Source organism: Thermobia domestica, chromosome 9 (assembly GCF_964235325.1).
Source record: "Thermobia domestica chromosome 9, izTheDome1.hap1.1, whole genome shotgun sequence".
In the NCBI taxonomy this organism is placed as follows: domain Eukaryota; kingdom Metazoa; phylum Arthropoda; class Insecta; order Zygentoma; family Lepismatidae; genus Thermobia; species Thermobia domestica.
This window is the reverse complement of record NC_137462.1, coordinates 85,727,593-85,742,773: the sequence shown is the minus strand read 5'-3', so window position 1 is coordinate 85,742,773 and position 15,181 is coordinate 85,727,593. Positions and strand designations below refer to the sequence as shown.

At 35.1% G+C, this 15,181-nt stretch overlaps 1 protein-coding gene across 3 annotated transcripts in view; it reads left to right on the top strand.

The window, feature by feature from the left end:
- Positions 1 to 15,181, top strand: part of LOC145694811 (uncharacterized) — a 57,594-nt gene that overhangs the window by 31,460 nt on the left and 10,953 nt on the right. For all 3 annotated transcript variants that reach the window (XM_081771461.1, XM_081771460.1, XM_081771462.1), the window contains 3 exons: positions 1,083 to 1,196; positions 3,126 to 3,261; positions 10,932 to 11,644. In XM_081771461.1, coding sequence (XP_081627587.1) covers positions 1,083 to 1,196; positions 3,126 to 3,261; positions 10,932 to 11,644 — 963 coding nt within the window. The remainder of the gene's footprint in view (positions 1 to 1,082; positions 1,197 to 3,125; positions 3,262 to 10,931; positions 11,645 to 15,181) is intronic.

Sequence of the window (15,181 nt, the reverse complement as noted above, 5' to 3'; positions counted from 1 at the left end):
CCTTGCAAAATACTTGTAAGTAAAGCAAGAAATGCTTTTGGTTCTCTTTTTCATTTTCCAGAGGAAAGTTTTCCGTCAATCTCCTGCCGAGCATATTGATTTGTTTCCTCAACAATAAGTTCACATAATTCATTGTCAAAAAAACTTCTCAAAAATGCACAATGAATTACTGAAATCCTTTACCTCCATTTTCACATCAACATTTTTCTTGATCACAAAACGTTGTCTTTCAGACACAACTGCCGACCACTTATTATTGTTACCATTATCATCGAAGGACTCTGCAGACTCAGTGGAAGAGCTGATTGACAAACCAGTCCCCCTCATCATTAAAAGACTCATTATAGTCACTCTTCTCACTCCTAAGAAGAATCCCAGCTATTCTTCCATCAGAGAGATGTTCGGAATTTCTGCTGCAAGATGCCATTTTACTCCGAATACAAATAACTAGATCATAAGGAAAAAATGTAAAAAGTTCAACCAGAGTTTCTAACGCTTAAGAAATGCATTTGCGCTTTTAGACGACTAAGGTACAAACTGTACATATCTTCTAGAGTCTTAAGATGCGTTACCCACTTAAGGGGTTAATTATAACCCAATATTTTTTCTGGTAAACGCTGCTTCTCATCTTAACGATGTGTTTCAAGAATATATAAAGTTTTTGTTAATAGAATAGGGTTATCGCATTTATTTCCAATTAACTTCTATGATTATATTACCGAATTTTCAGAAAACAGTCTTTTCATCCTTTAAGATAATAAAGGTTAAGCTTAATAGACCAAGATTAAAGTAAAAAAAATAGCTATGTAGAAAATGAAGAGCTGGTAAAATACACAATAAAATACAAGAAAAACTTACTGTTCTTTTAAAGTTGCTGTACATCAGCCACCTAGATCAGAACGTGTTGTGTTGGCCGGAGACATGTAATGCCACTGCTGCTTCTATTTTGTTTCTATATTAATATTTTTATATTACAGTGCTCGAGTTATATATTATCGAAGCACTGCGATATATAATATCTATTGAATGTATGGTAACTTAATGTTCGTAAGTAACTAATTAAACGAAATCAATTATTACAGGGATGTGATTAAATGCACAACTTGTGATGCACTGTTCTACAATAAGAAAGCGTATGACAACCACAATCTCTATCATCGACCAGATGATCTTTATGTTACAAGTGAGCAACAGAGGTAAGGCCGGGAATGTCTTATATTAGTTGTTAACAGTTATTTATTTATTTTTAAATCTCGTATTTATAATAATTCGTACAATTAATTGTGTATATTATTACAATGCTTAATGTATTTGTACGTTGACAAAAAAGACTGCGATCTGTATAAGATGACGTTTTTTTTCAGTCAGATTTTGAAGGCATAATTAACACTTGTGATCAGAGTATATACACTTATTTATTAAATCCAAAATACAGTGTAACGATTTCGACAGCTTAACGTAATCTTCATCAGACACTAACTGAAAGAGATATCTTCAGAGCATAGACACATATACTAAAAGTGAAAGTTCTAAGATTATTGTTTGTGTGGGAAGCTACCTCGAGCCTCATCTGTCTGCTACCTGCCTTGACTTAATTACCCTTCCACCTGTGTTTATCTTTTCCAAACATCTGTAATCCACCTGTTGTTTATAATTGACCAATTGCCTTAAAAAATTTCTCTTAAGCCTCCCTTGATGTCTGTTAGATATAATTTAAAAATAACAAAACTATTCTAAAATACAACTGATTATAAATATAACAATATATATATATAACAAAAAATGTAACAATATATAAGTATAACAATATTAAATATATGGATATAAATTACATATAAATGTGCCTAGTCTTACTCTTTTCCTTCAATTTGTCACAATAATTTATCCCATAGCTCATGTATTAACAGTCCACTTATCCAGTATTAACAGATATGGGATAAATTATTGGAATATTTTTTATTTTTTTTTTTTTAACATTATACCGTACGTACTTCCAAATAAGCGAAATGGCTGCTAAGCTATGTTTAGTAGGTCCTGAATCACTTGTAATAATACAATTGTACGTTGTACCTAGGTATAATACCTCTTCTGTTTATGTGTTAGTGAATCTAAGGTTGAACATTGAGTTTAATCGTCGTATCTAACCGAGTTTCTTGATCTTTGTAGGTAAATTTTGGTTTTAATATCTTAAATTAATTCCAGAGTCCTTCCTTGTCTATTTTGTAGCTCATCGAAGGTAAAGGAATAATATACCAGAAGTATTTATCTAATTAATATTCAGAGTTGCCATGGTCATAAGTTTTCTGCCATTACTGGCATGTCACTTGCCTCAAATTGAGAAACTTTCATGCACAATGGTCTTCAGTTAACATCTTCGTCTTCAGGAAAGAGTGTTCTGTTTGAATATAGTCCATCAACTGTAGTCTTTTCGCTCCCTCTTTTTTCCTGCCGATGTTCCAATTAGTTTCTCTTCCTCTTTTTAGTTATATCTAAAATTGTTAATTTCTCTCCTATTTCTAACACTCCTTTGTTCTTTTCCCTTTCGACCTAGCTAATTCTCTCCATTGTCTTTCACTGCACATTTTGAAAGGATCCAATGTTTTTACATTGCTTTTGCATAATGTTCATATTTCTGCTCCAGAGAATGCAAAACTCCACACGATTTATGAGTATTTTTTTTTATCATTTTTTTAAGTCTTTAGTAGACCCATAAAACAAGCTTTTCTTCTTCTTAAATGCTTCTTTCTCCATTCTTTTTCCTTTCTTTTATTTCACGTTCGCATTTCATGTCCTCATTAATAATACTATCCAAAAATCGAAAACCAGTCACCTGTTCTGTTTTCTCCCCTCGTGCATCGATTGAGGCAAAGAAATAAGATGCCAGAATTGTTCATCTTGAAATTAACTTTTGAAGTTAATGTGGGTGGATTATAATTTCGACTATCTGGTGATTTTTTTTTCTTTCTTCAAAGTAGTTTCATTGCTATTGTGTATTTTACTTACTTTAGATTAGCGTATCGTGGTGATTTAAGGAATATTGTGCTGTGTGCACGTATTTACTAATTTTTGCAAGATATTGGTTTATTGCAATATTTTTTGTGGTGATATTGAGTATGTTATTTTAGGTTGCAAACAGTGACGAGAGTCGATCAGGATTTTGATATAAGGCGAGTTCAGCCAGCTGCAGAGAAGTATATACCAGTTTATCGACCACGAGCCAAGCCTCGTCCAGAAACTAATAATAAAAGGAGACAGATTTCTGTAAGTTTTCTGACATTTAGTGCATGGTGTCTCTAAGGTCTTCATGCGATTTCAAAGCTCTATAGGTTGAAAATAGCCAATCTTATTTAAATGATACTCCTACCGTTCGAAAGAGTCATGTGGTTGACAGGAGATGCCATTAGCAGGAGCCACGCATGCTAGAGGCTTTCTATTTCCAGTGTGCCCCTGCTGGCGCTGCTGTCGATGCGTTTTCCCGCACCTCCCTCGGAAGAAGAGGGACAAGTTGCTGTGGCCAAGATCTTTTAATTATTGGATGCGGAAGCGTTGCCACAATGAATTATTTAACGGATTTCGCTGTGCACCGTCTATGTAGCCATTCTCAGTAACCTACGATCTTCACTCGTCAAGACCAAACGACTGAATGCCAAATTTTCAAAATAGCCGAGGTCATTCATTCACTTCTTTCCCCTAAGCAAAGGGAGGGTTTCATCCGTAAGAGGGTGGCGGGGGTGGGGCCGAAGTATGTTTCACATATTTTCCGAGGGCACACTTGAAATAGGCTCTAGTGAAATTTTCCTCCAACTATCTGTCAAATCGTCAAGTTCTGTCAGAGTTCAAGGTATGGGAAGAATCTGAATATTGTTTTAATGTGTACAGTGCAGCTAAGGAGGCCACGTTGAGCATTTGTGAACAGAAAACTTGATGTAATTACAATTATTTTGCATTTTGAAACAAATTTGTATTGTTTTCTAAAACTAATATAGTACTTTCAAATCCAATGATATACGAAGTATATTATGCAGGGTGCATCGTTTATCTTGATACTCCCTTGTAAGTTAGTGGTAGAACGTTCACCTCCGGTGCTTGGGGTCCCTGGTTCAATCCCCGCTCGCGCCGTGTGGACTTTGTGGTGGACAAACACTGTGCTCGGGCTTCTCCCGTTTCCTCCCACTTTCTTCATTCCACCATTTCACTCATTTCTCATTATTACCGTCTCCTTTAGCCTAACCGGCATAACCGTGGGAGGTTAAAGATTTCATTTCATTTTTCCCTTGTAAGTTTTAAACTGATGGGCAATAAACGTTAAAATATTGTACTGCAAATATCGGTAAAAGGACATTGCTTGGAATAGTCTGTTGTACCACAAGGTTAACAGTGTTGCCAACCCAACATGAAGCTGTATTAATTCAAATGATACTGTGTGAGGTTATTACATATTTCAGATCTATTATTAAAAGAAAACATACGATATCACACTTACAAGGTTACAAGGAATTGGAAATTTGACTTTTTTGAAAATTTCGAAAAAGTGTTTAGATCGACGAATTATGTAGATGGTTTTCAATAGATGTAAAGATCATAATGCAGTTTACATCAATTTGATATCTCACAAACATTCGGGAGATCTGGAAAAAATGTTAAATTTAATGTATTGTTAAAAATGGCATATTTGGGAGAACTTTTTTAAACAATTTTTATTTACTTTGCTTCCATAACATTATAATATTTTCAGGTAGATATAATTACAATAAGTTACCGGAATAACATAATTTTAAGCAATGTTGCAAATTTTAACAATTTTTACCATATCAGAATGGTTTCAGATATCAAATTGCTGTAAACACTATTGTGATCTTCGTATCTAATGATATCCTTCTATACAATTGGATGATGTACCGTTTTTCGAAATAAATACTTTTGAAAAAAGTGAAATTTTAAATTCCTTTTAACTTTGTTCATATTTGTTCGAAATCCGTCACATCACAATCATAGTATTAGACAGTACAGTTGTTTGGATGTGCATTATCTTGTCTGTCTCGTTTGCGTTATTACTACCGTAGAGACCACCAAACTTTGGATGTTTATGATATTGTAGCGTCCTTAGTTTACAACACTGTATGACATGGTATTGTATGTTTTCCCTTTAGATGTAAATTTGAAATTCGTAATAAGTTGACGTAGTGCCGTTTGAAAAACATACAACTTGATTGTTAACCTCGTGATATCACAGAGTATTCTAAACAAATCCCCCTGCCGGTATTTGCATGGTACAAAACATCAGTGTTTATTGTCTGTTAGTTCAAAAGTCACATGGGCGTATCAAGATAAATGGTCTAGCCTGTATATGTATATGGAAGTAATATATGCATGAACGTGAATACTGCCTCTTTCGAATTATAGGCGTTTCATTCAAATATGATTAGCCGTGTTTTCCAGCTATAGGAGAGACTCTGTAGGGTAGAAGAGGGGAATTGGATAAAGGGGGTAATTGGGCGGAAAACTTTTTAAAAATGTATATTTTTTTTTGCATTTCAGTATATCTTTATGGATTTTAATTACACCCAAATGTTGGGTAGATAGATGTTGATTAGAAAAAAAAAAAAAAAAAAAAACTGATTTGATTGATTGAGAAATGACATATTTGAAACCGAGTTTCAGGTTTGTGTGTGTTTTGGTTTGAGTAACAATAAATCGCGCATCTGTTAATGTTTTGATCCTGATAATTTACTGCTGCTTAAAAACATCATAAGGATGGTGCCGTGAAGAGCAGCAATCTTGAATCCTCATTGTGAAACAGTTAAAATTTTGTTTAAACTTGTACCTCCCAATTACCACCAGGGGGTAATTGGGCACATGATGTGGGGGTAAATGGGTGGAATGCCTTAAGTGAACATTTTTTGGTTAGAGTTCATTTAAATACTGTACTATCTTTGTCTTTTGTGGTGTACATTTTTGTTTCATAGTGCATTGTGCTTATTATGCTATTTTATTCAACTTGGGCCTCCACTGGATGTTGCGTATGCCAATAGTGCTGATGCTGTAAATAGGACCTGTTTATCAATCCTACATAAGTTCTATTGTAATAGTTTATAGTTATTTAGTGTTAGTCTTATTACCTTCTCCTATGTCTGTTTGAATAGCACAGGGCTCCCAACTGTCCTCTTTTCCTATTTTTTACCTATACTTTTGGAAATTGGTGTATATTTGTCCTATATATGTCCTATATTTTAATCTTGTCCTTTATTTCCTATATTTTTCACTGATTGAATTATTAAAAATACAAGCCAAAGCCAGTTCCAATAATGATTTAAATTGTTACATATTAGCAATATGCTAAATGTGTCTGAGCATTTTTTCTGAGGGACTAGTCACAAATCCTCACTATTATTTTTTTGTTTGCTTGTTCCTATCCTCCCATGTCCACTCTTTTTTTTTTTTTTTTTGGTGTGTGTGTGTGTGTGTGTGTGTGTGTGTGTGTGTGTGTGTGTGTGTGTGTGTGTGTGTGTGTGTGTGTGTGTGTGTGTGTGTGTGTGTGTGTGTGTGTGTGTGTGTGTGTGTGTGTGTGTGTGTGTGTGTGTGTGTGTGTGTGTGTGTGTGTGTGTGTGTGTGTGTGTGTGTGTTTGTTTTTTTTCTATGTGCTTATTCTTCCCCCAGTGAAGCTTAGCTGAGGAATCTTACCATGCTCCAGTTTCATATAACGGAAGCTGTGTTAGCATTTTCTTTCAGCAGTTTGTGCAGAAATATTGGCTAGGCATTGAGGTGTGTTGGTATTCTCCAACTTATTTCAGTGCCATCCAATATTATACATAATATGCAGGGTTCCCACGCGTTCTGGAAAACCTGGAAATAAAAGTGTGTCGTGGAAAAGCCCTAGAGAAATCATGGAAAGCAGTAAAATCGTGAAAATCCAGGTTGCTCTAGAATTGTCTCTCTGTGGCCATCAATGACAGGATATTTCTTTAATTTCTTTCCTAAGCAAAGTCAAATTTCATTACAGTAGAATGCTAGAAGAGAATCCGTCAGAACTTGAGATCTCCTGTTACATTTGCGTACTTACATTTTCTTATTAGTGTAGACACTTTGATAAATTCCTTGTGATTATGCAAAAACAGGAACCACTTATTCACATTTTGCATGATAAATTAGTTGAGCTACTTCAAAGAATAATGACAAGAGTTGTAGTATTTGAACTGCACAATGGAAAAACTGGATCTGATCTTCTGAATATGAAAGTGAAAGAAGAAAAAAATCTACTGCCAGATGATAAAATTGATGTCGGTGAAGGCGCATGGTAGACATTGAAGGAAGTCAATAAAGTGCAACAAATCATTTATTCACGTTAAATGCAAAGAAATTCTTCATAACAGTAACAAGCTACCTTCGACAAAGGCTACCGCTAAACAAGCGGATTTTGAAACATAGCCAAATTTCGTATCGTGCTGTTAGACATGGAAAGGAAGAGCAAGATAATATAGTGTAATCTTCGAAGTGATTAGCGTCTTGTGTGCTTCAGGTGTTGACCAGTCAGGAAATTGACAGGGCTATAGACGAGTGGCGAATTCATATGAGTGATCAGAGTATACACGATAACTTTTTTGTTGATTGTAGTGTTGATGTGTATTGGAACAAAGTAATGCTGCTGGAAAATAATATAAGGAAACCGAAGTATCCAACAATTATTAAACTTGTGAAAGCAGTGTTAACACTTTCACACGGGCAAGCATCTGTTGAACGTGGTTTCTCGACAAATAAGAACATAATGCCATCCGTGAAACAAGGACTGAATGAAGAAAACATCAATGAGCTACGAATGATTAAAGACGCAGTGGGTAAAAATGTAAATAAAGTAAATATCACTAAAGAAATGTTAATGTACTAACAGAAGCACGTAAGAAGCATCGTAAAGATATGGACAGAAAAAAAATGAACAGTAAAAAGATCACAGCAGAAAAGACACAAGTGAATGCCAAAAAAGGAGTGGAAGAAAACATGTGTGTTGAAGTTCGTGAAGCTGAAAAATTAATTTCAGAAGGAAACACTTGGCTTCAGAAAGCGATAAAAAGCATCGGCTCATGGATGATGTGTCAGATGCACAAGCCCTGATTGAGGCTGGAACCAAAAGACGTAAAAATAAAAATGTATAAGTAATAGAGGTGGATCGAGGGCAACTCGGACCACAAGCATTTTTCTTTTAATCAGTAAATCAAGTAATTTATTTCAATTAGTTTCTTAGACTCTGAGAAAATTCTTTTTTTCTCAGAGCAGGGGCCGCGGTGGCTCAGTGGTAGAGCGTTCACCTCTGGTGCTTGGGGTCCCGGGTTCGATCCCAGCCCCCGCCAAGTGAACTTTGTGGTGGACAAACACCGTATGCGTGGGTTTTCTCGGGGTTCTCCCGTTTCCTCCCACTTTCTTCATTCCACCGTTTCATTCATTTCTCATTATCACCGTCTCCTTTAGCCTAACCGGCATAACCGTGGGACGTAAAACTCAAAGATTTCATTTCATTTCATTTTTTTCTCAGAGCAATACAGCAGGTCTACTAAGTTTAGAAAGTAAAAGGTTATATATACTCTTATTCTGTATTAATCTAAATTTTGTTTCCAGTTGCCCAGTTTCTTACAATACATTTATATATTTTTTTCTATGCTTCAGAGCATAATATTCTATAAACTAAATTGTCCTATTTTATAAACCAAACTGTTGTATATTTTTTTCAATGTCCTGCTGGGAGTCCTGATAACATAGCCTGTTCTCTTGTTTTTTTAAAAAAACTTTATTTTATTTATTAATTTATTTATGTTTTCGGCCAAAGTTTTAACGGCTTATTGTTTTTTTTTTTTTTTTTTTTTTTTCGTATGTGATTCATTTTGGATTATGTTCATAGGACAATGTACTATGCTATAAACAATAACTGGAAGACTTGAAAAGGCACTCAAATATGTTTGGGATTTAGAAATAAATTACTCTTTATTTTGCGTAAACAGAGGTATAATTTTTTGCTGTGCCTTATAAAACTATTAGTTTTTAAGTGGAATAAAAGTTATATACATCAAATGAAAGCTTGAGTTTTCTTCATTTACACCCAATCACCCTCACGGATTTATGTGCACCGGCAATGGTTTTAGTTATTTTGCACCCAAGGCGGTAATTGGGTAAAATCAGACCAACAACAATAAAAATGTTGCAGCATCAAAAGTAAAAGATGCCGAAAGCTTACCACTACCACAGTAGGTGCAGAAGAATCTGCAACATATAATCAGTTCTTAAAAACTAGAAAAACACCTATAACCTGTCAGGGGAAAGAAGGTTGAAAAAGACATACGTCCCAATTCCCTTCTCCTACCCTATATTTTAATAATAATATTAGTAAATCCGGAAGTTGATCACCTCTCCATCATACATTTTTTTTTTTTTTTTTTTTTTTTTTTTTAAACCGAAAAAGCGATATACATAAATTGCTATAACATAAGTTCGAAAGCTCTGTCTTGGTACTTCTGTAATTTGAACAGATTTCAAAGGAGTCATAAACGTCCAACGTACAGAGTTTTTTCTTTCTGCTTATTATTATTTCAGTCCCGAGAACAACTTGTAGGCTTAATACAGCCGTATGTAAGATATGATTATTTTGAAAGATTGGAAAATAGTAAATGATCACTTATACCAATAAATGATATTTTTGAAACAATCTTAAAAAGTAGCAAAAGAAAGATGCACCAAATAGGATTACGTATAAGGAACGTATGTTACATGATAAGGCATAAGGAAATATTTTAAAACATAATCTGAAAGTTGAAACATTGGAATGTGTTATGAATAGCAATAACATAATAATCCTAGTGATACATAAAAGTACTACTATTAAAATAATAGACAAGCTTAAGCCTTTAGCATCTCGCAGACCAGACAGCGTTCCCAATTATTTAATTAAAACATGTTCGAAAGAAATAATTTCAGTTTTAACAAAAATGTACAACTACTTATCCAAGTTAAAACATTTTTGTCTAAATGGGTACGTGTACACGTAGTACGAGTTTATAAGAAAAATGACAAATTAAACCCGAATATCTCTTGAAAACTTTTGAAATTATTATTTACAAATACGTGTTTTTTAATGTAGAGTACAATATGTCTCTTATAAAAGTAAATCAATCGTAACTAATAACTAACTTCGGTGAAAAGAAAATCTAGAAGACCAGTACCTTAGTGGATATGATAAAAAGCTTGACATCTGTTCTTAGTGGAGCTTTTCCCTTGTATTCACAATTCTTAAGACACCTCGCCAACTGGTAATCCAATCCAGACTGGGATACCCTTTTGGTTTCTTTACTTATTCAAAGAATTATTATTTCTAAGGCTGTGGGTTACTAACAACTGACGAGTGGATACCTGTTGCAAAAGGTGCGTCTGTTGCCATACATGGAGGGGATAAAGGAATTAAAAACATAGCGTTTTGTAAGTAATTGTCTTGGCATGTTGAATTTACAAAATTATAGTGATAAAGAGTGTAAAGGTATTTGTTTTATACAATAATTCTTACATATTAAATACTTTATTTATAAAATACAAAAAGTAGTTTATACCAGTAATGATTAGTTACTATTAGGAATATTTATATTATCATTTATAATATTTTTGTCGTAGTACTTATTTCTGTAAGTGGACTACCTTTTAATGACACCTACAATGCCTAACATTGAAAAGTTACAATTATGTTCAAAATAGTTACAATTCTCGTCTACTTTGTCGAAAGATACTTTACTCTATTTTGATATCGTACTTTGATCATATGATTTAAATGCTTCAAAGAAAAATGTAATTTGATGTAAATCTCGAATTTATGATTCTCGAAAATTAGAGCGTTACAGTTGTTCCAAACTGTCTCGTATATGTCATTTGGTTTTATTTTAAAATCGTCTTTTATTCTCTAGGGAAGAAAACCATCTGCGAGACGGAAAAATAACAAGTCTGCGTTAAATGAAGATGATGATTCCCCATCCATGTCTGATTCTTCTTCATCTGCTTCGTCAAGCGATAGTGATGCCCCTCTGGTAAAGAGGGTAGCCAAGAGGAAAAAAGGTTCTCCGAAACAAAAACAGGAAGTGAAAACAAGGAACAAGAGGCCTTCTAGTTCTGATTCTGAATCTGCAGCGAATTCAAGTGTTGACAATAATGAAGCAGAAGATAGAAAGTTGCGTTCGTCTGCAGAGAAATTGACTGACTCTATGAACAAGTGTAATAAAGGTGACTGTTATGTATTGCTACGAAAAATAGACATTGCTTCTCAAGCAGAAAGTTACAGTAACGACGTTGCTGCCAAGCAAGATAACGAATGTAATGACGATAACGTGGTCACCAAAGCGACGGTTCCATTTAGTTCCGTGAAATCAGAAATGATAGTGGGTGATTTTTCGTCAGAAAATGAACCTGAGGGACTCAAGGAAGAGGATATACAAGCTGATAGTGAGATCAGAAAACGAGGTACTGGAGTGTCATATGTACAGGCTATAGACAATAGCATGGCCAACACCAGAGCAGTGGAGCCATATAATTCTCCAGAACCAGAAATGACAATGCATAATTTTTTCCCAAGAACTCAACATGAGGGGTCCAATGAAAGAAGTGAACAAGGAAATACTAGTTGGTGAGTAGTTATTGAAGTATAATTCTTGTGTAACGTAAACTTTCATCATTATATTGATCTCATGGCGAAATGGAAGTGTTGCATTCCTGCTGGGAGTAAAGTGGTTTGGATTCTACGTTAAACAATAGGTCCACGTCGTATATATAACATCAGTGCTAAAAAGGAAATGTTTGAATTCAAGCAAATAAACCATTGTTGTGTTGATGATGTATTCAAATTCTATTAGTGTATTCCATGCTTCTGAAATACAGTATATTTTCACAGCTGCGACATATTGCATCCAAAGAAATTATACACAGCAGATCAAAACTCAGGTTCATGATGATTCTGTAAAAACTATTAAATAATTTTCTGGAAATGTAAGATTTCATTTCCTCATATTTCTGTGTTAAAGTTTTTACCATTTCTGCACATTGCTAATTTTGACTGTCTTTGCTTAACATGTCATGCTTTGTATAAAATTAATAATAAATTCAAGAAGCGGAATGATTCAACGTGCTGCTAGCTGCAATGAAAATTCTTCAAGTGTAACTTTCAGTCAGCTTACAGAATCGTAAATAACTTTAAATAGGTCTGTGTGTCTGTTTTTAAAACTCTCCGTACTCTGTAATTTCTGGCAGCTAGTGGGAAGTTGGAAGTTTTTCCAGTGTCCATCAACTATGAAATTATTTCGTTAATTTGAACAATAGAACTCAAGGAAGGAAAATGAATTCTAAACCAACATGTTCATGCAATGCAGTGCAATCTCACATGCCAAGCAAGCTTCCCCTGCCATTTTCAGTTCGATTTCCGAACTTCGACTAGTTACATACTATTCTGTGATAAAATCACAACCCATTCCATCTACCAACTCAATTTCAATGGAATTGGTGCTTACTATTATCTTTCCCCGAGCCGCTCTTGTATAAATCCTTCGTGATCACTAAAATCAGGTGTATATATATATATATATATATACACCCTCCATTCCAAAAGAAACCGAACGTTTTAAAAAAACAAAAAAGCAATGTACATTTTGGAACAAATCATTTTTATTAATCAATGTATTCCCCTTCTGCATCGATACACATATTTGCACGCTCCAACAAGTTGTCAAACGACTTCTCCATGTCCTTTATTGGAATGGTCTTTAGGACGGCGGTCGTCGCCTTCTCAATGGCATCAATCGATGCGTGCCACTTTCCTTTCATCGCCAAATGCAGTTTCGGGAACAGATAGAAATCGCACGGAGCGAGATCTAGTGAATAGGGCGGATGATGCAACCGAATAATGTGATTTTTGACCAAAAATTCAGTTACAAGTCGCGAACGATGTGATGGTGCATTATCGTCCAAAGAGTCCAACTGCCGATTTCGCGATATTCGGGCCGAATACGACGAATTCTTGCCAGCAAACGCTTCATGACGCCCAAGTAAAACTCTCCAGTGACTGTCTGGCCGGGCTGAACAAATTCTTTGTGGATAATTCCGTTTGAATCGTAAAAACAAATCAGCATCACCTTAACTTTTGACTTCACCAAGCGACTTTTTTTGGGTGTTCCTTCATCCGGCGCTCTCCATTCAGCACTTTGCCGCTTTGTTTCGGGCTCATATTCAAAACACCACGTCTCGTCACCAGTTACAATCGATTTCAAGGAGTTTCGATCCTGCCGAGCACTTTTAACGATGTCTTTGCAATGCGCAATTCGATCAACTTTTTGGTCTTCGGTGAGTTTGTGTGGTACAAACCGCGAATTAACCTTCTTAAGGCCCAAAACTTCGGTCAAAATGCGGTATGCGGTTGTTTGAGGAATGCCTAATTCCATTTCAATAACTTTCACCGACGATTTTTTGTTATGTTTAATGAATTCACGCACTTTTTCGATGTTTTCTTCCGATAATCCGGTTCTGGGACGGCCTGATCTTTCGTCATCATCCAGCTTCTCTCTACCCGATTTGAATCGCCTGAACCACTCGTAAACTTGCGTACGGGATAGACACTCATCACCATATGCATTTTGTAGCATTTGGTGCGTTTCACTAAAAGTTTTACCCAGTTTAACACAAAACTCAATTGCAGCTCGTTGTTTGAAACTCATTTTCCGACCGATGTACACAACGCACTGACAGTTGAAACGCAATAACTTTGTTGCCGCGCATCCAAATGTTGACATTTATACCAGTTGTCAATGAGGGACTACGCCATCTACCGGTGAAATATTACAACAGATGGCACTAGTGGTACTATTTGTTTTCAAAAGTTCGGTTTCTTTTGGAATGGAGGGTGTATATATATATATATATATATATATATATATATATATATATATACGGTACCAATAATGTACCATACCGACGGTAACAATAATCATTTTTCCTTATTTGGTAGGTAGTCGTAGTTCTGTATGTAATGGTTCTCTACGATACCTATAGAGTAACTTGGCGTTACCTATGGAAAAAAAGTTTTAGAGAAATTTTTAAATTACACAGTCTGCCAAAAACTAAAAATGACTGAAAAACGCTGACACACACTGTTTCGGAAAATGATATACAACTCGTTAAAGGAAGGAAAAACCGTCGCATATCAATGCTAAAAGGAGTTGTTATATACTCTGTCTCTCAGAGAAATTTCCCTAGTAGATACAGCAGTTGACGAAACACAGTCGTAACGAGTGAGCAAATAGTTTCTGTTCTTAAAAATCATTTCTACAAGACCTACGTAGTTAACAGTAGTGAACTAAGTTGAATCTATTGCTTCATTGAGTCAGTAACTATTTCTTAACCTGTAACATATCCATTGAAAAGTATTTCAAATTCGGAAGAAATTGATACAGGAACTCACTGAAAGATTCTTAAAAGTGAGGATGCCAGTTTTAGTTTCTTGAGTGAGGGCAGGCAGAGGGATAGAAATATTTGGGACACAGCAAATATTTCTAGCTATACGAAAAGGGTAATTTTATATTACTTCACCTTCGTCCTGTTCCCCTCTGCTCTTGTCACTGGTTCTTATTTTTTAAAACACAATTCAGGGCATCGCAAAAGTATTAGGGCATAAAAAGTGCAAGGGCACCGGAACGAAACGTGTGTGAAAGTTCTACTAGGAGAAAGATGGAAAAGACAATCACGAAACATATTAATAAAGAAAGTTAAAAGGTCGTGTGGTAGGTAGTTCAATAGTGAATTAGTTCGGAAATGTAAACATATTAAGGATATATTCTAGAATTAAAGAAAAAGAAAGATAAGAGAGAGATTAAAGTAGTGGATTGTTCATAAAATGCAACGCATTTTTAATGATTACATTACAAAAGCTGCGCTCTTCCATGCACCTACATATTTCAGTATTTTCCATAAATGATAGGCATACACTCAAAGAATATGTCTATCAGAGGGGCAGTTCTTCCTCAGAGAACTCATTCTGCTTTGAGACAGACTAGATCAATCAGGCATTTATATCTCATCCTTTTATGAATTCTAACAGTGTTCTTCTAACTTGGACAATGTAGTACGATTTTTGTTCGTTGACGTAATGTACTTTGATTCTATCAATTTTCTTCAGCCA